We start from the raw sequence: 24236 nt of genomic DNA, 5'->3' as shown, positions 1-24236 counted from the left end.
CAAGTGTTTAATTCCATACTTATGCAGGCTTGGAGTACTCGAGTCCGACACGTGCCCTAATTTTAAGGACTCATGACTTGACTTGGACTTGAGCACTGATGACTCGGCCTCGGACTTGGACTCGTGCATTAACTGCATTCAGACTCGTAAATTGGAGACGAGGACTTGGATTTTTCTTTATTTTTTGTAACTTGACATAACAATTTGGCATAATATATTTATATCTATATCTACATTAATTTTTCTGCTAATTTCGTGTAAGAGAATGCACATTCACCTGTTCATACGTCATGTTCAGGAACAAACTAATATTAATGGTGTTAAAATGCCTGGAGAGACGCCCCTAGGATTGTCCACTTTTGCTTTTACAGACTTCTCATGCAGTGGGGAAAAAATGCACTGCGATGTGTTCCATATGTAGAAAAACTATCGCGGAGACGACGCGGACAACCTCGAACTTCAATCGTCATTTGGCGAGACTCCACCCAGAGAAGGAAGTGACACGCTATGATCATTGCTCTGTTGATAGCAGAGCTTGCTTGCTGAGCGATGAACTAGCTAGTGTTAACCCTCTCTCATGTTATTTGCCCTGTTGATAGTGGGCGGGGCTTGCTGAGCGATGAAGAAGCTTTTTATCTGTAGCCTGTTAACTAAAATGGGGCGGTCGAGCAGGAACGTTAGTCCGACACAGTAGCAGAGACGCTTTCACAGAAAGGCAGCAACAGCCGCCGTCACATGGTGCGACTTTGTAGAAGTCTTGTTCTCGGACTCAACTTGAAATTTTCTTTAATGACTCGGACTTGGGGCGGCATGGTGGTGTAGTGGTTAGCGCTGTCGCCTCACAGCAAGAGGGTCCGGGTTCGAGCCCCGTGGCCGGCGAGGGCCTTTCTGTGCGGAGTTTGCATGTTCTCCCCGTGTCCGCGTGGGTTTCCTCCGGGTGCTCCGGTTTCCCCCACAGTCCAAAGACATGCAGGTTAGGTTAACTGGTGACTCTAAATTGACCGTAGGTGTGAATGTGAGTGTGAATGGTTGTCTGTGTCTATGTGTCAGCCCTGTGATGACCTGGCGACTTGTCCAGGGTGTACCCCGCCTTTCGCCCATAGTCAGCTGGGATAGGCTCCAGCTTGCCTGCGACCCTGTAGAACAGGATAAAGCGGCTAGAGATAATGAGATGAGATGACTCAGACTTGAACACTGGGGACTTGAGACTGGACTCGGACTTGAGGTTTAGTGACTCGACTACAACATTGCTTTTATGCTACAAATAAACTGATAGAAAGCTCTTTTACAGACAGCATACAATCAGTGTTTAATAACTGACTTTGTAAAAGTCCAACAATTATTGACTGAAAGTTTAAAATTTTAGATATATTTCAAGAATCAGTTAATTAGTATATTCCTGGGTAATAAGTGTTAGCTGTGCAATAATTCCTGTTATTTTTCGATAAAATTATGAAATTATGGTCTTAGTGTATAAACTGTATAAAATCCGAGCAGATCTACTCATCAGTATACACCTGCAATGCGTAACCAAAATACTTTTTCAGTTTTGCAGTTTGAGACAGAATGAAAGGACAAAGGAGTCTCCGTGTGACACAGGTGATTCTTAATTACGTCACGAGGGCCTAGTCGTAATTACAAGCCCCCTGGCAGGAGCAATCTGGTGGCCAATATGGACCAGTTGGTTGTGTCTGTCACCGGCCCAAAACCGTGCCAACTCCTGTCCTGCCAGCGCTAGTTCCAGTTCCACACAATCACGACAAACAGCATGCTCCCTCAAAACTGGCAAACTATCAGTCCCTAAACTTGGACTGCCACTTCTCCCGGCTCATACAGGACAGAATGTCTCGATTTCTGAAGATCGTCAAGGTGAAATAAAGGAGACGTTTCTGAAACTTTTTTTTGCATGCCGTCTGTAAGAGAAACGTCTGTCCCGCTGTCCTTTGTGAATAGACAAAGTAGACACTGTATTGAGTATGAGACGGTCAGTCGGCCCTGGAAAATGGACAGTGTGTGTGTTGTGGGTGTTATGCCACACACAGAGAGTGGTTTTATGGTGCTTAGTCATGTTTTGGTTGCTGGACAAAGCCACAGCTGGCTGAAACATCTGAAGAGTTACACAACGAGAGGTCAACAAGCTTCCACTGACATGTCATGTGTTTCATTTTAACCCCTGTGTTCTGTTCGCTGCTTGTAGACGTCCCATTGATGTCCAGGGTCATTTAATTTTATAGCTAAAAAAAAGATTTTAAAATAGATGAGATATTTTGACTTCATATTAGTTAGTATAAGAGCTTAACATTTTAATGGGATATATATACAAGACCTGTTTCCGTGTGTGTGCAGATGAGAATACAAGTTACATTCTGTTTCTTATTTACCATATATATCATCTCATTCTCTTTAGCTGCTTTATTCTGTTCTACAGGGTCGCAGGTAGTCTGGTTAACACCCGACCATATCACAAGTGAAATGTGGTCTGGAATCCGCCTATTGAATTTCTCGTAGGGGAGGTGTGGTTTACGATTGTCAACGGCCGTTTATTGGACGTTGCAAATGTCTATCATTTGGCGTATACGTAGCCCATGGCCAATCATGGCAGTTGTACCCGGTGACGTAGTTAGAGCGATGAAGAAGACGAAGAGGTTTTTTAAAACAAACTTTCGCTCTAAACTATTCAGAACAGTGTCTAAAGCTTGATCGAAAGTTTGGTTCGTATCGCTCGCCACCATGTTAAATGTGATCTGTAAACAGTCCCAAATAAACTGCAAGCTTCCGTTTGTCGAGTAGTACGCGTCACCGTCTTTCCACCCCTCCCCACTCTCTGATTGGCTCCCTAACTCAGGCGAGCCTTTAGACTATAGTTTCCATGCTGTCTTTTCAGATCGGAACGATTGTGCAAAGCAGCATGGGATTTCCCAGGCTAGGTAGCAGGCAAGCTGGAGCCTATCCCAGCTGACTACGGGCGAAAGGCGGGGTACACCCTGGACAAGTCGCCAGGTCATCACAGGGCTGACACACAGACAACCATTCACACTCACATTCACACCTACGGTCAATTTAGAGTCACCAGTTAACCTAACCTGCATGTCTTTGGACTGTGGGGGAAACCGGAGCACCCGGAGGAAACCCACATGGACACGGGGAGAACATGCAAACTCCGCACAGAAAGGCCCTCGCCAGCCACGGGGCTCGAACCCGGACCTTCTTGCTGTGAGGCGACAGCGCTAACCACTACACCACCGTGCCGCCTATATATATATATATATATATATATATATATATATATATATATATATATATATATATATAAATTTATCCTTGTTCAAAAACAGTTGCGTTCTATGTAAAAAAAAAAAATTCCGACCATTTCAAGAGGAAAATCCCTAAGAGTCTTTTTTTAAATAGCGTTGAATGTAAAATTTTCTAAAAAAAAAAAAGATAATCCTAAAATCTCTAAATTTATTCTGAGAATTTTACAATTTTCTAAAAAACCTAAGATTAACTCTACTGTTTTAAAACATGCAAATCATGAAGTGCACTGTGCAATAAGGTAACCTTAAAGCTAGACGGCCTTTCGATTTCCTAAAATCGGTGAAATTTAGCTCCTTCTGAAATTTGGTCGTCCTGATATATGTTTATTTCTGTAATATCTCACAAAATATCAGGCCATTCTGTGGCTGGGAAGTTCTTTAATTTGAGGGGATTAAAGCAAATAATATGCATGGTTTTGCTTGCTTCACACAGTCAAGTAGACAGAGGAAGTCCGTGTTTGTGTGTGTATGTGTGTGCATGCGCAAGTTTACCTTTGAGCGTGCGCTGACAGTTCCATCATTTTGTCGCTAAACGAACAGCTAATCACACTGAGGTGCTCGCTGAGCGCCGATATTTATTAATTTGGTGTTTCCTGCGTTTCCTTTCTTCTTTCGTCTTTTCTTCTCGCTTTCTGTTACTGTAGTCGGTCTTTCACGTTTCATTCGCACATTCACAGCCTTTACTTTTCTCTCCTGTTTCAAATTTGTATCCCACAATGCCTTGTGCGAACAGGGAAAGCCCACCACGTGACGCATGACATACAGTAGTATCTTGTATTGGGTCATGGTGAAGCATGAAAAAATAGCAGAGAATTTAGGGCCACATGGCCTTAAATTCACTAATTGTTCTATTGAAAAAAACTACAGTAGCTTTCAGTTCACTAAAGAAAAATAATTGGGTGTCGGGGGGGGGGGGGGGGGAATTATTTTTATGACCTACATTTGAAAAATTTGAAAGGCGGTCTACCTTTAATGTCCGGAATCTTCATTTGTCAAACTGTGTTCAATCAATTTCCCAAATTTCTAATTTCCAAACGTCTTTCCCATGACTGCACAGAACCATTTCGTTCCTCTCAAATGACCTCATTATCGATGTGATTTACATCTGACTCATAAAAGTCTCTTTTTTTTTTCAGCCAAGTATATTTTAGGAGTCTACTTTTTTTTAAACAATATTGCTCTAATTATAGTCACAACTTAAGTCATTTTGAAAAGAATTTTAAAATAAGTCATAAAGCCTCAAACACACCACCCTTATGATAAACACAACCCTTATAATAAGCTCAAGTTGAGCTGAAGAGGCTGCCGCTGTTTGGGTTATTAATAGAACTCGATATTGTGAAGGAATCTTTGTTGTGCTTGTAAAAATAAAGGGATTCCGAGAAGCGACGGATAAAGTGGGCTTTCCTCTGTTCCAGCCCTTTTTCGCCTCTGTTTTATGTGGTTAGTGAGAATGTGTCTTATTTGGAAGAAGCGAACAAGACGCTGCGTCACGACTTTGCACACGAGAGAGTTGTTGGAAGTGCGATTGGAAAAGTGACGCTCACGTCGGGAGCGAGCAAGAGCTGCGCTCACACACACACACACACACACTGATTCAGCCAATTCAAACATGCACACACACACAGACACATGCATACACAAATCCACATTCCTAATACTTCTTTCATGCACAAAAGTGAACGTTTTACAGTGTTGGATTTATCTCTCCTATATTTCATTTTTATACCATTCGAGACATCTTGGAGCATTTAGAAAATAAAATGTATGAAACCCATTTCAAAGAAACTGCCAGCCATTATACCACCTAATAAAAAACATATTTAGCTGTAAATGAGGTGAGAAAATATAGTTTTCTATGATATACAGCAATGAGCAAGAACATCAGGAGAAGTAATTCACTACGTATAAATATATACACAGAGGTGGACGTTAAACGTAGCAGGTAGCACGGAGATGGAAAAAAGAAAAAGAAAAAGAAAGAAAAATGCTTAAAGTGTTAATCCTGATAAATGGAACAAACTGTAAAAAGACACACAGGGCAAGGGATAGTCCCTTAGTCACTAAGGATTGGATCGCTAAAATGTGATGCTACTGCACAAAAGTCTTGGCACCCTTTATTTTATTTTATTTTATTTTTTTGTACAAACATCATTATATGTGTTTTTTTTTTGGGGGGGGGGTAACTTCTATATTATCAAGTTAGTACAAAAAGATTTTAGTTTTCCTAACATTAATTTTCCAGCACTAATGTTTCTGTTTGTATATCAATAAAGGAAGCAGCATGTTAAAAAAAAAAAAAAAAACACAACAAAAAATCCCCCCGAAGATTTCTGGGTTTCGCTGCATAAATAAGGCACAAGTGTGATGGTCAACACCTCCAGAAGAACTCTGGCAGGTTCTGTAAGATGCTCAGTAAAACTTCCAGCTCATTTCCTTATAAAATTGAACACACTGTACTTGAGACTACTATTTTTTTTTTTAAAGCAAAAAGCCACCACACCAAATATTGACTTCATTTGATTTATTACTGTTTACTGCTCCATACATGTCAACCTATATGGAATGTCCGTATTTTATACGGATTTGATTCAATAAACGTAGTATACGGGCGTGCAAATAAAGTTATACGGATTCTTTAAAAAAAACTTCAATATTTATTTAGTGCTATAATCAATTCCCACGATGATAAAAGAGCGCATAACATTTACAAACGTACTGTACAGCACAGAAAGCACAAACAGCCGAGAATCCCGCCAACCGGGAAGTAACATTTTGTTTGAAACGCGTATTTCCACCTGAGCGACTTTCAGTAGCGACTGAAAAGATTCTGAATGGGCACTCCGGCAAGATCAACACAGACACTTGCTGTGACATGCAGCCTCGTGAGGTATTGGTGCAGAGTGCTAAAAAAGCTGTCATGGAGTACAATTCAGAACATTAGAGTGACACTTTGTGTTTTTGTCGAACATTGGAGCTTTGTATTCATTCTGAAGGTTTATTGTTATTAATATTGAATAAAAAGTAACTTGGATATATCATTGTTAATTATCATCCAAATTTTAGGTAAATTATTTTAATTTGCATCTTATACGGATTTTATAAGGGAAATACGGATTTTGGAGGTTGGTTATACAGGTTTGACTGACCAAAGGTTGACATGTATGCTGCTCTATACAGTATTTTTTTTAACCCTAGAAATGCATTATTTTTGAAGGCATCTTTGCTTTACAGCATTTCTTTGCATGAAGACTTTTGCACAGTACTGTGCTCAAGAGCAAAAGTTTGCACGCCCTGTAATAAAATGAAGAAAGCAAAGAAAATAAGGCAATAAGGTTGTGTGTTCGGTTTTCCAGATGTTCCATCATCAAGTTTAAAAAAAAAAAAAGGTTGAATATTCCATGTTCAGATATTAGTAATAGATAACAGTGCAATCATTTGAAATGATATGATTTGTCACTTTCTGAATGTGATATGAATATTAATTGGTCAAAAAATGTTGTTACTGTGGTAATTTTGCTGATGTTTTAGGTTTTGTATTGAGGTCTTGCCACAGGATACACCCACTTTCTGCTTGCAACACTGTGGAATTAATTTTTTTGCAGATAAAGTGTAAAATCAAAGTACTTTTTTTTTAACCGTTCAAAAACCGGGGGTGGAGGGTGCAAATTTTGTATTCAACTCTGCACTTACTTGAGAAGATGGTTGGGCAGGAAATCCTGTTTGATAGCGCACTCAAAAAAAGTAATGAGAATAGTTTATGAATTTATAGAAATGTATTTTTTTTTCACACGAACATCCTTGTCTTGTAATAGGTTCATTTTCCCTGACTGTGTGCACCTGTTCCTTGTTTTGATGCCCGATGATGGATTTCTGTTCCCATCCAGGGTGTACAGTACTCCAGCTTTATATTCCTGGCTCGAGATGAATGAATGAATAATATACAGCCTGTATTTGTCATGATGTCATATTGTTCATTCTCACTTAATTCTGAGCCTCGTTCTTCTGTATTTGTTCTTATATGCTAGTTACCATCCTAGTTCTGATCCTATTTGCCTGGTTCGTAGTTATGTCTGCCTGTGAGTTAATATCTGGTTTTGACCAATAAAGCTCGTGGTAAAGTTAGCGGGAAGTTGCCATAATCAGACATGTTTGCATGACTGATCAACCCAGGAATAGTACAATAAGCAGGTTTCTTTCCATATCAGTAACTGCAGATAACATCAAGCAGTTATGTGGATTTTGCATGCCACGAAACACAGATAAGACACACTGTCTCTGAACGACATGCACATCTCTTTCTAAGTTTTCAACTCAGAAAAAGTTGGGACGGCATGGAGAATGCAAATAAAAAAAATTAAGCACAAGTCAAATAAATTGACTTTGACTTGTGTTTCATTGCAGACTGAATGAACCCAAGATATTTTATGTTTTGTCTGGTCAACTTCATTTCATTTGTTAATATGCATCCATTTCTGTGTTTCAGTGCTGTAACACATTCCAAAAAAAGTTGGTACGGGGCCAATTTAGGGCTAGTAATGAAGTAAAACGATTAAATAATGATGTGATTTGAAACAGGTGATGTCATCAGGGGAGTGTAATCATGATTTGGTCCAAAATCAGTATCCAGGAAAGGCCTAGTCTTTGAGGAGCAAAGATGAGTCAAGGATCTCCAGTTTGCCAACAAATGTGTGAGAAAATTATTGAAATGTTTAAAAACACCTTCTTTGGTGCATAATATCATGAAACAATGCAAGGAATCTGGAGGAATTTCAGTGCGTAAAGGGCAAGGGCTCAAGCCTAATCTGAACACCCATGATCTCCGATTCCTCACTGCATCAAGAACCATCATTCATCTATAGCTGATAGAACCACATGGGCTCAGGGTTACTTTGGCAAACCTTTGTCAAGTTCTACAATATGGAGTTACATCCACAAACACCAGTTAAAACTTTACTGTGCAAAAAGGAAGCTTTATGTTAACTGTCCAGAAGTGCCGTCAACTTCTCTGGGCTCAGAGGCGTCTGGGATGGACCATCACACAGTGGAAATGTGTACTGTGGTCAGATGAATCAGTATTCCAGGTCTTTTTTGGAAGAAATGGACACCATGTGCTCTGGACCAAAGGCATAAAGGACCATCCAGATTGTAACCAGGAACAAGTCCAAAAGCCAGGGTGTGTCATGGTATGGGGTTGTGTTAGTACCCTTGGCAAAGGTAACTTACACTTCTGTGATGGAGAAGAAAAGTACACTGAGATTTTGGAGCAACATATGCTGCCTTCAAGATGACGTCTTTTCCAGGGAGATTTCAACAAGACAATGCGAATCCACATTCTGCACACATTACAAAGGCATGGCTGTGGAAGAAGAGGGTGCCCGTCCACTCTGTCCCCAATACAGAATGTGTGGAGAATTTTGAAAGGAAAAATATGACAATGATGACCTCGTACTATTACACACCTTAAGACCAGTTTGCAGGAAGAATGGGACAAAATACTGTAACACCTGAAACACTTCACTTGGTGTCTTCAGTCCCTAAACATCTTTGAAGTGTTGTGGCAACATTATAAAGTGGTACATGATTTACCGTCCCAACTTTTTTGAAATGTTTTGCAAGAATCAAAATCGAAATGTGTTTCTTTTGATAAAACAATACAGTTCATTCAGTAAAACATCCAGCAATGTGTTGTTTTGACTGAAATACAGGTCAAAAATTATTTCCAAATCATTGTTTTCAGTTTTACTTTCAATTTCAACGTACCGTCCCAACGTTTTCGGTCTTGGGGTTGTAATGACAAGATAGCGGCCTTGATCAGAATAGTGTCATGGTCTTGGTGGGATCTGTTAGCACATTGCCACGTATATTTCATTTGTGTTTACAGGACGTATAGTACGTCAGATGAATGGAAAGTGATGGTTATTTTCAATACCTCCCACAGACCGCAGCCTGTTTGTGTCGTCCTTCCGCTTTTTAAAGAATCTGCAGCTAATTTTAGAGGCGGTTTTCACACTCCGTGGCTTTCGTATGTGTCTGTATGTGTGTGTGTCTGTGTGTTGTGCATTCTTTTTTTTTTAAATGCCCAACACTATAGTGTGCGTGAGATGTTCTTTATGAGAAACATCAACAACCGCAATTGTGCTTGAAGTGGTAGCAGGAGCAATTCACACGAGCGCAGCAGGAAGTGATGACAGCCTTTGTTGGCCTTCTCTCTCATTTTCACTGTCACACACACACACACACACACACACACACACACACACACACACACACATGTACTCGCACAGAAGAAAAAAAAATCCTCTGACTTTCTGGCGTTTATGACAATGTTGATAAAATTTGTGCTGTTTGCACTGCAGACACTGAAAGTGCAATTAAAATTTATCAGATCATGTTTCCAGAAGGCGGCACGGTGGTGTAGTGGCTAGCGCTGTCGCCTCACAGCAAGAAGGTCCTGGGTTCGAGCCCCGTGGCCGGCGAGGGCCTTTCTGTGCGGAGTTTGCATGTTCTCCCCGTGTCCGCGTGGGTTTCCTCCGGGTGCTCCGGTTTCCCCCACAGTCCAAAGACATGCAGGTTAGGTTAACTGGTGACTCTAAATTGACCGTAGGTGTGAATGTGAGTGTGAATGGTTGTCTGTGTCTATGTGTCAGCCCTGTGATGACCTGGCGACTTGTCCAGGGTGTACCCCGCCTTTCGCCCGTAGTCAGCTGGGATAGGCTCCAGCTTGCCTGCGACCCTGTAGAAGGATAAAGCGGCTAGAGATAATGAGATGAGATGAGATGTTTCCAGAATTTTCTGCCTCAAAAGAGAGTGAAATCCTAGCGCTTCAGAAGCATGGTGCAGATTACTAGGATGAAGAACAAAGTAAAGATAAGGAAAGAGATGAGCTGTCGTGTGAGGCGTGGTTCGTTACCGTTGCACGGCAGGTAGGTAAAGCGGTGATACTGGCTCCTCTTCCTCTTGCCGTTGCAGACGTAGAAGCTAACAGGCACGGCGCTGGATATCCTCTGATTGCGGTAAGGAGGGATCTCCACCACCAAAGAAGTCTGTTGGAAAAAAGAACATACGGTGTATTAACTGTGTTTCCACCAAGCTGTGAAGAAGTGTAAGTGTTCTGAAGGGAGACTTAAGGCAGATTTAACTGGATCCATTAACCACTTGCCCACAAAATAAGAAATTTTTCTTGTCCTTTTTTCAGTGAGGTAATATTTTCAAGATTGAAAATATGGTATTTGGTCTTCTAAAACAGCACATGTCATTTAAAAATACACTGAGTATATCAATAAAAGATTTTTAAAGAATAAAGTTCTATTTCTTTGACATATCTGACAGACATAACTCCCATTTTAAAAATCACTTTCATTATCCCTGTTGCTATCGTCAGTGAATTTCTGTCAGATGACCTGACGATAGACTCGGCCATTATGGATCTTTGGTGGTTATCGTGTAGAAGCAGGCTTTATAATTTTTGGGTGTCAACAGATAGAGTTGAAATAGATTAACAGCGAAAAAACTATTTCGTTCACGAGAGAAGCCCACAGTTATTTTTAAAAAATGCTATCGTCAGTCTGTCAATCAAATGCACCTGACGATAGCAAAATTCAAGCCCTCACCACGCACATGTTGACTGACGCAAAGAGGAAATTCTACTGCGCATGATTTTTGTGACAGCAGACATTTACTTCCGGGCAAGACTTGGAGTTCTGACAGCTAGATTTCATCAAATAAATCAAGGTAAGATTTTCAGTCAGCTATCCTGACGATTGAAATTTTTGACGATAGAAACATTGAGAATATATTTGTGCATTCATATTTAAATTTTTCTGGAGGAAAACTATCGTAAGTTGAGATAATTCAGAGCCACTTGCGACCCTTTCAGCCGACAGGCCATTTCAATGTGTTATTTCCCCGCGAAAGTGACACAGTCGTGTCTATCGTCACTGTTCTGACAATTATTGTTGATATTTCAATTTTGAAAATAAATTTTATCTTTATTTCAATATTTTATTTTATTATTTGGTTCTAGTGATGAGGTATTTAATATTATTATTAAATTTATCAGATTAATAATGTAAGAAACAGTTTTGTTGCTATTGTCATCTAGAGTGTCTGTCAGAATATGACGGTAGACGTTAGTTTGTCTGTCAGATTTTGATGATAGAAACCGATGTGTTTCTATTGGCATTTAGCATGTCTGTCATGTCAGGCTTTTATTAATTAGTTACCAGGACTACTGTCCTAAAATTTACTGTGAATGTCCAAGACCCCAAATGCTACTAGAAAATCTTAATAGAATGATCAAAATAATCAATTCTGCAATTTAAGGAGATGGGACTTAACTGGCCTCTGTTATGGTAGAATCTGCCTGAAGACAAAAGGACTGACAGTTAGACCAGATTCAGTTATTATTAGCAACATTAGCCTGCCTTGTTTATGCCCAGGGCTCAAACTGAGAGAAAATTTATTCACAATAAACATTCACTGTGCAAAATTTTCATCACTCTTTTATTTTATGATGTTAATTTGGTGACCATTACTTAAGCAGTACAGTACAGTACGGTATAATCTTTGAAATCATAAAGCAAACACTGTTTTTAGGCTAGTAGGCACGTGAGCTAGCTAGCTAACTGGATTTTGTGTGGTCCTTGTATTTTATTTCAGCTAAGATTACTTTAGCTTTATTTCCTCATTGTGAAATTGATTTCCAGAGCAATTTGATGCCATTTGTGTGAAGTCCTGCGAGCTATGCTAAGTATTATTTTTCCTGAGGTAAAAACAATCATTATTTTTTTCGCGGTCCAAAACCTGCGCTCTGATTGGCTGGCGAGCGGGTCCGTATCCTACGGTACGGACCCCGGTTACGGACCTCTGGCGACTCGCTCGTTCACAACAACAACAAACATGGTAGAATTTTTTGTCAATATTTATCTTTTTTTATAAGATTTATTTATAAGATCATCAAAAATCTTAAAATTTTTGCCAGCATTTCTCAGGAGAATAGCATTAATTTTACAGCATGGATAGCGATAACGACAGTGTTCACAGCGAAAGCGAGTTTTACTACCCTGAGGAAGAAGAAATAAAAGAAGACATTTCAGGAGAAAGCTAAAAACCTGTAACTTGCTAACGCCGAGCAAAAACATGGCTGAATCCTGAATGACTCAATTTTGTATAAATAGGGGACTACATAGGTGGCAAAATGTAGTTTTTTTCCTGCCATGGAAGTGCACTTGTATACCGAGGAGGAAGCAATTTGCATTACAGCCGTGAATGAGGATTCAAAATGGCGGCTCGGCTCGGTTTTCCCTTTCGGGCGCGCTCGTTTTCTGCTAGAATTTGGTAAAGAAAAAAATAAATATATTATTTACCAGCTTACGGTCGGTCCGTATGGTGAAATACCGTGACCTCGGCTTTGAATACTAACCTCGGTCAGTACTTTCAAGACCTCGGTCACGGTATTTCACGATACGGACCTCCCAGCTAGTAAATAACACATGTATTTAAATCTAGCTTTACCTCAGCCTCTTTCTCAAAAGACAAAAAAGCCTAACAAACAAACAAACAAACAAAAACAATCCCGAATTCATTAAGATAATTTGGAAGAGAATCTGTGAGAGTGAAACTAATCTAAATCAATCTTCTCACCAGTGAAATAAAAGAAAAACTTCATCTAGCAAATGATGCTAGCATGAAAATTCTTAAAATATATTAATATGGGCAGCTAAAAGGGATTTCCCCTAATTTGTGAAAAGGAAGGGGTTTTTTTTTTGGCTTGTGGTATCTGAAGGAAGGTGAGAAATGATCTATCCATGAGAAAGAAAAAAAACATATGTATTGTTTTAGCATCTTGGTATGTGATATTTCATCCCTCTGTGTTTGTGTGTAGTGGAGGAGCAGCGATGACATCAACAGCCGTCTGCGTTGTGATGGACGGATGGAGTGGAGGAAACCCTTTGTGCTGATTCTGCACTCTTTTAAACAGATGGGGCTCGTCTGCAGGTCGAGGCCATAACCATGGACCCAGGTATGTGTGTGCGGGTGTGCATGTGAGAGTGTGTGTGTCCTCTGGTGTGTCAGGGGAAACAAAATGAGATCGCCATGTTTCCATAGACTCTCAATAAACAACCATGTTATAATAGTCTTTACATTTTTGCTCCTCTAACACACACACACACACACACACACACGCAAACTTACTGGGTTTTTTCCACTGTGTGGGTCTGGTCCTATCACGGACTGGCCCTAAAGGCCAATTAGCATTAAGGCGAAGGGTCATGATTAGCTTAGCTGACGCAAGGACTCGCAACGAGAAAGGCCAAACCACGCAATAATGACAAAAGACAAAACCGAAGGTTTGAGTTTGTGTAGGCAGAAGTTCTACAAGAGCAAAGAGCGACAATTGCTTTGTAGGAAGATGTAAAATGTGAGCATGTTTGATTGGGAATGGTAACGATGGACTAGACTGGAGGTATAAAAGTCACAAAAATGAAACCAAGGGTTGAACGATGTAACAAAATTAGATTCATTGCATTAATATCAAGTGCTCTAGTGCTGTTCTGTTGGTTAGTGAAACCTCATCAAAACTAAGTAATGTATAATTGTAGATCCTGAAGATGTATTATATCTTTGCCTTGTTTTAATTCCAGACATAAACAACCTTTTGGGACACAAATTAGCATAAAAGCAATAAAAAGCTAATTAGTGCATGTCGCTCTCTCTGTTTTCTGAATATAAATATAACCAAGACGCGGAACGGTTTATTCGTACATTATTTCCTTCACAAAAACATGTTTGAACGGTGTGTTTGAAGTACAAGAAAGACTTCAAGTGTGTTCTATGAACATGACAAAGCAAGTGCTTGTGTTTAAATATTACTTTTTGGAGTGTCGTAAATTCAGGTGATGAAAAGATAGAATAATTGAGGTGTCTAAATCAGACCTATTTTTGTTTGTGCGACAGCAAATGAAGCTGATGACTGTGTGTGTGGGTGTGCGTGTGTATGTATGTTTGTCGTGGGAGTGTGTGTGTGTGTGGGGGGGTTTGCTAGTATGTATGTAGTGGAAAATTGGGACACAATGAGCAGTAATTTGAGTCACTGAACTGAAAGCAGAGACTTGCAAATTGGTGAAAAGATCACTTAGTATTGCACAAGCTAATCAGCGGCCTCTTTTACGTCGAGTAATGAATGAGCAAAGGTTACATCAGAGTGTGTATAATCTAGAAGCAGGGAGAGTGTGTATAACTAAACCTTGCATCACCGAAATAGCGTCTCAAAATGATAAAATAATTCCTTAAATACGAAAAGATACGCTAATTTAAGTGAATATAAGGAGAGAAAATGATGCATATTGCTGTATGTGATACTTGATTCCGATGAATATGTCTGCATATGATTAGTTCTATCTATCTATCTATCTATCTATCTATCTATCTATCTATCTATCTATCTATCTACAGTGGTGCTTGAAAGTTTGTGAACCCTTTTGAATTTTCTATATTTCTGCATAAATATGACCTAAAACATCATCAGATTTTCACACAAGTCCTAAAAGTAGATAAAGAGAACCCAGTTAAACAAATGAGACAAAAATATTATACTTGCTCATTTATTTATTGAGGAAAATGATCCAATATTACATATCTGTGAGTAGCAAAAGTATGTGAACCTTTGCTTTTAGTATCTGGTGTGACCCCCTTGTGCAGCAATAACTGCAACTAAACGTTTCCGGTAACAGTTGATCAGTCCTGCACACCGGCTTGGAGGAATTTTAGCCCATTCCTCCGTACAGAACAGCTTCAACTCTGGGATGTTGGTGGGTTTCCTCACATGAACTGCTCGCTTCAGGTCCTTCCACAACATTTCGATTGGATTAAGGTCAGGACTTTGACTCGGCCATTCCAAAACATTAACTTTATTCTTCTTTAACCATTCTTTGGTAGAACAACTTGTTTGCTTAGGGTTGTTGTCTTGCTGCATGATCCACCTTCTCTTGAGATTCAGTTCATGCACAGATGTCCTGACATTTTCCGTTAGAATTCGCTGGTATAATTCAGAATTCATTGTTCCATCAATGATGGCAAGCCGTCCTGGCCCAGATGCAGCAAAACAGGCCCAAACCATGATACTACCACCACCATGTTTCACAGATGGGATAAGGTTCTTATGCTGGAATGCAGTGTTTTCCTTTCTCCAAACATAATGCTGCTCATTTAAACCAAAAAGTTCTAGTTTGGTCTCACCCATCCACAAAACATTTTTCCAATAGCCTTCTGGCTTGTCCACATAATCTTTAGCAAACTGCAGACAACCAGCAGTGTTCTTTTTTATAGAGCAGTGGCTTTCTCCTTGCAACCCTGCCATGCACACCATTCTTGTTCAGTGTTCTCCTGATGGTGGACTCATGAACATTAACATTAGCCAGTGTGAGAGAGGCCTTCAGTTGCTTAGAAGTTACCCTGGGATCCTTTGTGACCTCGCCGACTATTACATGCCTTGCTCTTGGAGTGATCTTTGTTGGTCGACCACTCCTGGGGAGGGTAACAATGGTCTTGAATTTCCTCCATTTGTACACAATCTGTCTGACTGTGGATTGGTGGAGTCCAAACTCTTTAGAGATGGTTTTGTAACCTTTTCCAGCCTGATGAGCATCAACAATGCTTTTTCTGAGGTCCTCAGAAATCTAATTTGTTCGTGCCTTGATACACTTCCACAAACATGTGTTGTGAAGATCAGACTTTGATAGATCCCTGTTCTTTAAATAAAACAGGGTGCCCACTCACACCTGATTGTCATCCCACTGATTGAAAACACCTGACTCTAATTTCGCCTTCAAATTAACTGCTAATCCGAGAGGTTCACATACTTTTGCCACTCACAGATATGTAATACTGGATAATTTTCCTCAATAAATAAATAATCAAGTATAATATTTTTGTCTCATTTGTTTAACTGGGTTCTCTTTATTTACTTTTAGGACTTGTGTGAAAATCTGATGATGTTTTAGGTCATATTTATGCAGAAATATAGAAAATTCTAAAGGGTTCACAAACTTTCAAGCACCACTGTATCTATCTATCTATCTATCTATCTATCTATCTATCTATCTATCTATCTATCTATCTATCTATCTACTTACAGATTTGCGAGAATCCTTGTCCACATTGGCTTCTGTCTCCCATACATGGTGTCCATCTGAAAGTACAAAAAAAATGCACAAAATTCTATATATGTAGTGTTTCAAAGTGTAGCAAGTAGAAAGGTAGAAGGTACAGATTTTTATTTTGAAATGTATGAAGTAAAAGTCAAAAGCAGTCGTCATGCAGCACGGAAAGATCAGACATTTTGGTAAAGGTTTGTTGTTTTAAAACTTTTTTGATATTGATTGTATTCTTCTTATTCTTATGCAGCTCTACATGTGTGTGTTTGGTGTGGAGTGACCATCATAAATAAGGATTCAATTTAAAAAAAACAACAACAACCTTATTTATACAAAAAAAAAAATTCAGTTTTCAAAAGATCAGACCTGTAGGTGCTAAGTTATTAGAAAAGAAGGTATGTTAGAAAGTTTCATCACAAGCTTTGTGATTTTTGTTAGAACCTGGGATCATGATCACTCTAGATCTATTGAAAATTTTAATTCATAAGTGCAATTAATTGTCAAATTCTTTCATAAAAATGAATTATAATGTATGTGCAATTATTTGGAATAGGAAATTAAAGAAAAGACAAGTAGAAAAGTCATACAAGTTTGTTAGTATCGAAAAATTTGAAATTTACACATGAATTTTTGCTCGGTTTCATCCAAGGTGCCAATAATTCTGAAGATGATGGTCTAAATTACAGTATATAAAGTAAGCACTGATTTTTACAAGCAGCTATACAGTATATCTTCTCATAATCTCCAATTCTTCAAAGCAGCTAAACACTAAACAATGATTATGTACAGTATTAGTGTTGGTTATTAATGAGACTTGTATAATCGAGTCACATTTCTATTTACCTGAGTAATTAATTGTATTAACTACGTTGATTTATTCACTAAATTCGGTGTATGTGGGCAGAGAGTATGATCAGGAATATCCTCTATAACAAACATGCATATGGAATTTAGAGGATGTGGTTAAACTTTCATTATCAGTACACTGACGGAGTCTGAGTCAAACTAAAACTGGGCCAGTGTATGGTTTTCCACTGATCTGTTCTTCTCATCAATTTCTCTCAAGAGCAAATCTCAGGCAGGTTTTTGTCCTATCGACTCCGAGCAAAGTGTGCGTGTTTGCGTAAGTGTGTGTGTGGAGCAAGATCTACAACCCTGTATGTGCGAAAGTGATACATATACACCGAAAGACAGAGATATTAATCTATTAATGGAACACTTTTTCCAAATACGGTTACATAAATAAATAATGAATAAAAGCGAATTCTAGTCGGGAGCAGGACGCATGATCCCAAGTGAGCAGTACTGTTCGGTCTCGCCAACTCTCCGTTCTTTACTGTTGGATTTTTGGACACATTGGAGGGGAAGTATTCCTTTAACAGCACTGCATCATGGGGGAATCTCACTCCTCTGTCTTCTCCAGTGGGGAAACCTTAGACATCCCCTTAAGTCCACTGCTGATAAACATGTTTTTCAGGTGCTGCTCCTTCATCCTTCACTCCTCCCTTTCCTTCATTCACAATCTCCTTTCTCTCTCTCTCTCTCTTTCTCTCTCTCAGTTCAACTCAATTGCATTTAAAGTAATTCAAATGGAATCTTAAGTTACAGTGTACAATGCTTATGCATTTCGATCAGTCTGTGTTATATATCAGTGCATTAATCAGTCAATAAAGATTATTGTTTTAATGAAAACAATATCAATAAAAGATCTTATGACTTGCTTTTGTGTCTGTACGTATCTATCAGTCTGCAGTGGGGAGCTAAAGTTACCACCACTATTAGTATACTAAATGCATTATGCATTATAATAAACTCTAAATCAGGCTAATATGAGACAAGAGACTTAGATTTATCTACATGAATGGGAAGTTCAACATGCATACCATCTTCAAGATGTGGCATGTTTGTGTAAATTGTCCAAGCGGCGATATTATAATTACTGTAACACTACACTATAATAAAGCCTGTGTTCCTTAATCAACAGTTAAACTGCAGACCCGACATCCATCATGCGAACGTTGTGTTTATGGACCATAAATCAATTCCGTTTGTTCCCTGAGATCTGGTTCATCTCGAGGAATAATATAAAGATTAAAGTTTACAGCCAAACAATATTAACCTGCTTGGAGAATATTTGTGCATATTCACGTGCAGGAACAGTATAGGATCAGGTTTTAATTGTTTTTCATTTTCCCCGTATATAATCACCTGTTTTACAGTAATTTAGGTCATGAATGGGTGTGAAATGAATAGATGGATGGAAAATACAGGGAAATCTATATTAGCTAGGGATTTCTGATCATTTCTGATAAATAGAAATGCACTATTTTTAATAACAAATAGGATTGCCTCTCCCCGTTATCTAACTCTCACCTGTCAGCCTGTGTTTTTTTTTTCTTTTTCCTCACTTCCCCATCCTGTCTCTGTCTTTCACTCTCTTAATATCTGTCTCCCATCAGCGTGTACCAAAATTAAACACAGCCGTTTTTATGGGGGCCCCTGTAGCCAGGAAAATTGCTCTACAGGATAAAACGACAAACTAAAAGACGAGGTCTTAATCGTCCTTTTCCTGGCCTTTGTTTTTTTGTGCATCAGATGAGTTGGGTGAGAGCCACATATGTGGCATACCTTTTCATGTCAGAGAGAGCTGTAGGACTGATAACCGCAAAACTTTCCGTGCACTCCCTGCAACATCTGTAAAAATGCTTCTGTTCCTGCCCACGCCACTCTGACATCCCCAAGCCACACGCCCACACACACACACATACACACACACACCTCTCAATATTCTTTCATCAGAGTTTAGACAAATCACCATGATTATCAAAATCTTTCCAGAGATACAGCACATCGTCGTTTACGGAAGCACACACACACACACACACACACACACACACACACACACACACACACACACACACACACACACACACCACCCAGCAGTCATGGAAGATAGATAGAGCAGCTACAGTCATGTCCTTACATGATTCACAGCTACATGTGAATTTGAAAGTGCTGAGGTGACATACACACCACTCACTCACTCGTTCACTCACTTGCTCACTCGCTCTTCAAGACACAATCATACCATCCCGTAAAAAAGTGAACTCAAGTGCCAGACCCAGTAATATGAAAGAATTCCAGCTTTTAAAAAGGTTCTTCCAAATAAATTGTCTTGACAAAACAAAAACGAGGTGTTCTTGAAAATAAATATGGCATACTATTTAAAAGAGTTTCAAAATCCTGTCAGAAATCCTGTCAGGTTAGCTTATGCTAGCTAGATGGCAAGTGTTAAAACTGAATATGACTCAGCATATGTTGGCCAGGTATTTAGTGTTAAAAGTGAACATTTAAAAATATATATATTTCCATTATATTGTATATACTGCCAAAAATCTGTCACATTGGCTTAACCTGGCTTGAATATTGTAAACATTTATAATTATGGGCTAAAGATCCTGTCAGTTTAGGTCATTTTAGCTAGCTGACTAGGGTTTTCAGTGAATATTAACATTTATGAAGAACTTACAAAGGACAAATTAGCTTATATTAGTCTGCTAGCTAGTGTTAGTGTGAATATTGCCAACATTTTAATAATGTGTCAAAACTATTTTCTGAAATCCTGTCAGTTTAGGTCATTTTAACTAGCTGACCGGAATTAACAAGGAATAGTAACATTTATGAATAACTTACAAAGTAAAATTAGCTTAGGTGAGTCTGCTAGCTAGTCAACATTTTAATAATGTGTCAAAAAATATTTTGTAAAATCCTGTCAGTTTAGGTCATTTTAGCTAGCTGACTAGGGTTTTCAGTGAATATTAACATTTATGAATAACTTACAAAGACAAATTAGCTTATGTTAGTCTGCTAGCTAGTGTTAGCTGTGAATATTGTCAACATGTTAATGTCAAAAATATCTTCTGAAATCCTGTCAGGTTAGGTCATTTTAACTAGCTGACCGGAATTAGCAAGGAATATCAGCATTTATAAATAATTTACAAACTCAAATTAACTCATGTTAGTCTGCTAGCTAGTATTAGCTGTGAATATTGCCAAAATTTTAATAATGTGTCAAAAATATTTTGTAAAATCCTGTCAGTTTAGCTCATTTTAGCTAGCTGACTAGGGTTATCAGGGGATATTAGCATTTATGAATAACTTACAAAGTCAAATTAGCTTATTTTTGTCTGCTAGCTAGTGTTTGCTGTGAATATTTCCAACATTTTAATAATGTGTCAAAACTATTTTCTAAAATCCTGTCAGGTTAGGTCATTTTAACTGGCTGGCCAGAATTAGCAGGGAATATCAACATTTATAAATAATTTACAAAGTCAAATTAGCTTGTGCTAGTTTGCTAGCTAGTGTTAGCTGTGAATATTGTCAACATTTTAATAATGTGTCAAAACTATTTTCTGAAATCCTGTCAGTTTAGGTCATTTTAACTAGCTGACCAGAATTACCAAGGAATAGTAACATTTATGAATAACTTACAAAGTAAAATTAACTCATGTTAGTCTGCTAGCTAGTATTAGCTGTGAATATTGCCAACATTTTAATAATGTGTCAAAAATATTTTGTAAAATCCTGTCAGTTTAGCTCATTTAGCTAGCTGACTAGGGTTATCAAGGAATATTAGCATTTATGAATAACTTACAAAGTCAAATTAGCTTATTTTTGTCTGCTAGCTAGTGTTAGCTGTGTATATTGTCAACATTTATAATAATGTGTCAAAAATACACTCTGATATCCTGTCACTTTAGCTCATTTTAGCTAGCTGACAAGGGGTTAGCAGTGAATATTAGCATTTATGAATAACTTACAAAATCAAATTAGCTTATTTTAGTCTGCTAGCTAGTGTTAGTGGTGAATATTGTAAACAAAATTATGAATGAAAAATATAATCTAAAATCCTGTGATATTAGCTAATGTTAGATGATTGAGGTGTTTGCAGGACATATGAGTGTTTTTTTTTCTTTTATGTAAAAGTAGGATTAGCTTATCTTGCTAATGTAAGCTGTAAATGTTGTAGACATTTTGTAAGTATAATTATGATTTGAAATCCTGTCATGTTACCTCTTGTTAGCTAGGTAACCAGTGTTGTCAGTGCATATGATCATTGAGGAATGACTTAAAAAGTCAAAGTAGCTTATGCTAGTCAGCTAACTAGTCTTAGAGTTGTCACATAGCTAGCATTAACAGTAAAAAAAAAATTGTCCTAGAAGTCCTGCTAGATTTGCTGATGTTAGCTAGTGCTAGTTAGTATTAGTAAATATATATATACATTTTTTTTTCACGGTCCAAATCCTGCGCTCTGATTGGCTGGCGAGCGGGTCCGTATCCTATGGTACGGACCCCAGTTACGGACCCCGGTTATGGACCTCTGGCGACTTGCTCGTTCACAACAACAACATAGTAGAATTTTTTGTCAACATTTATCTTTTTTTTAATAAGATTTATTTATAAGATTATCAAAAATCTTATAAATTTTTGCCAGCATTTCTCAGGAGAATAGCATTAATTTTACAGCATGGATAGCGATAACGACAGTCTTCACAGCGAAAGTGAGTTTTACTACCCTGAGGAAGAAGAAATAAAATAAAACATTTCGGGAGAAAGCTAAAACCTGTAATTTGCTAACACCGAGCAAAAACATGGCTGAATCCTGAATGACTCAATTTTGTATAAATAGGGGACTACATAGGCAGCAAAATGTAGTTTTTTTCCTGCCATGGAAGTGCACTTGTATACCGAGGAGGAAGCAATTTGCATTACAGCCGTGAATGAGGATTCAAAATGGCGGCTTGGCTCGGTTTTCTCTTTTGGGCGCTCTCGTTTTCTGTTAGAATTTGGTAAAGAAAAAAATAAATATATTATTTACCAGCTTAAGGTCGGTCCGTATGGTGAAATACCGTGACCGAGGTCTTGAAAGTACTCAAGGCCGAGGTCATGGTATTTCACCATATGGACCGACTTTAAGCTGGTAAATAATATATTTATCTTTTTCTTTACCAAATTCTAACAGAAAACAAGAGCGCCCGAAAGGGAAAACTGAGCTGAGCCGCCATTTTGAATCCTCATTCACGGCTGTAATGCAAATTGCTTCCTCCTCGGTATACAAGTGCACTTCCATGGCAGGAAAAAAACTACATTTTGCCACCTATGTAGTCCCCTATTTATACAAAATTGAGTCATTCAGGATTCAGCCATGTTTTGCTCGGTGTTAGCAAGTTACAGGTTTTTAGCTTTCTCCTGAAATGTTTTATTTTGTCTTCCTCAGGGTAGTAAAACTCGCTTTCGCTGTGAACACTGTCGTTATCACTATTCATGCTGTAAAATTAATGCTATTCTCCTGAGAAATGCTGGCAAAAATTTATAAGATTTTTGATAATCTTATAAATAAATCTTATTAAAAAAAATAAATGTTGACAAAAAATGCTACTATGTTGTTGTTGTGAATGAGCGAGTCGCCAGAGGTCCATAACCGGGGTCCGTACCGTAGGATACGGACCCACTCGCCAGCCAATCAGAGCGCAGGATTTGATGGAAACCGCACCGCGAAAAAATAATTAGGATTATCGGTCAAAACTTCTTTTATTTGAAATCTTTTCAGGTTAGCTCATGTTAGCATGACGAGTATTAGCATGTGATATGATTAGTCATCTAACTAGTGTTAGAAGTGAAGCTTTAAAAATTATACTACAAATCCTGTCAGTTTATAGAAGTCATACTGTAGCTGTCATTAGCAGTAAATATATTGGGAATTTATGATCATGACTCCTGGCTTGTGTCAGTCAGCTAAGTAGTGTCAGATATTTAGAACGATCTTCTTGGGAATCCTGTCAGGTCTCTTAGCTTCTGTTCAGCCACAAAAGCGTTAGCAGTTACACAGCTTGCAGATATCAAAGCTCAAACGAGCAGCAACACCAACAACACAATTACAGCTGTCGACAACCGAGGAGTGTTCACACCATCCATTTAGCAAAATGGAAACATGACGGATGGGTAAATTACACACACCATGATGGGAGCGATTCAGCCCTGACTTTCCCTCTGCACTTCTGCCCTGTGATTGCTGCTGAGTGAAGTTATTAATTTTAGGAGAGTGTTAATCTAGAATCTTAAACTAGCTGACTCGGATGTGGCGGAGACAAGAGAAGAGAAAATCTCTACACTGAAGATCCTGACATCAAAGTTGGTAAATATGAGAACCTGTCCTAACAGAGAGTGTGTCTGTGAGAGCGTCTCTCGATTCAATCAAGGTGTGTCTCTTCATTTCCCTATCCCGAGTCTTTCAGCCTCCTGATGTCTCTCTCAACTGTGTGTGTGTGTGTGTGTGTGTGTGTGTGTGTGTGTGTGTGTACAGACAGAAGATATAGATAGAACGAAAAACATTCCAAGAGAGACACAAAAAGAAAGAGCTACATACAAAGGGATACATACAGACCGAGAGTGGGAGATGGAAAATGGACAGCAAGTGAGACTGAATGAGTGAGACGGAGGGAATGGAAGAGACAGATAGAGAAAAATCGACAACGCAGCAGAAAGAAAAGGAGGGAGAAAGAGGGTAAAGGAGACAGAGAGGCCAAAGGAGGGAGACAGAAGGAGAAAGAACAAAAGCTTGGAAAAAGACTGAGATACAGAGAGGAACAGACAGATGGAGAGAGAGACAGACAGTGGAGGAAGAGACAAACTGAAAGAGGGCAATGGAGAGACAGAGTGAGAAACAGACGGATGGAGAAAGAAAGAGAGTGAGAGCGTCAGACAA

General features: G+C 38.7%; 1 protein-coding gene across 2 annotated transcripts in view; it reads right to left on the bottom strand.

Annotated features, from left to right (window-relative positions):
• The window catches only part of LOC132871133 (nuclear factor of activated T-cells, cytoplasmic 1-like), a 90324-nt gene that overhangs the window by 32265 nt on the left and 33823 nt on the right, over nt 1–24236 (bottom strand). For both annotated transcript variants that reach the window (XM_060905237.1, XM_060905238.1), the window contains exons 7-8: nt 16451–16506; nt 10228–10360 (exon numbers count right to left, since the gene is read on the bottom strand). In XM_060905237.1, coding sequence (XP_060761220.1) covers nt 10228–10360; nt 16451–16506 — 189 coding nt within the window. The remainder of the gene's footprint in view (nt 1–10227; nt 10361–16450; nt 16507–24236) is intronic.

The sequence above is a fragment of the Neoarius graeffei genome, chromosome 23 (assembly GCF_027579695.1).
Source record: "Neoarius graeffei isolate fNeoGra1 chromosome 23, fNeoGra1.pri, whole genome shotgun sequence".
Classification (NCBI taxonomy): Eukaryota; Metazoa; Chordata; class Actinopteri; order Siluriformes; family Ariidae; genus Neoarius; species Neoarius graeffei.
Note: the sequence above shows the minus strand (reverse complement) of the source record. Positions and strands in the feature narration are given on the sequence as shown.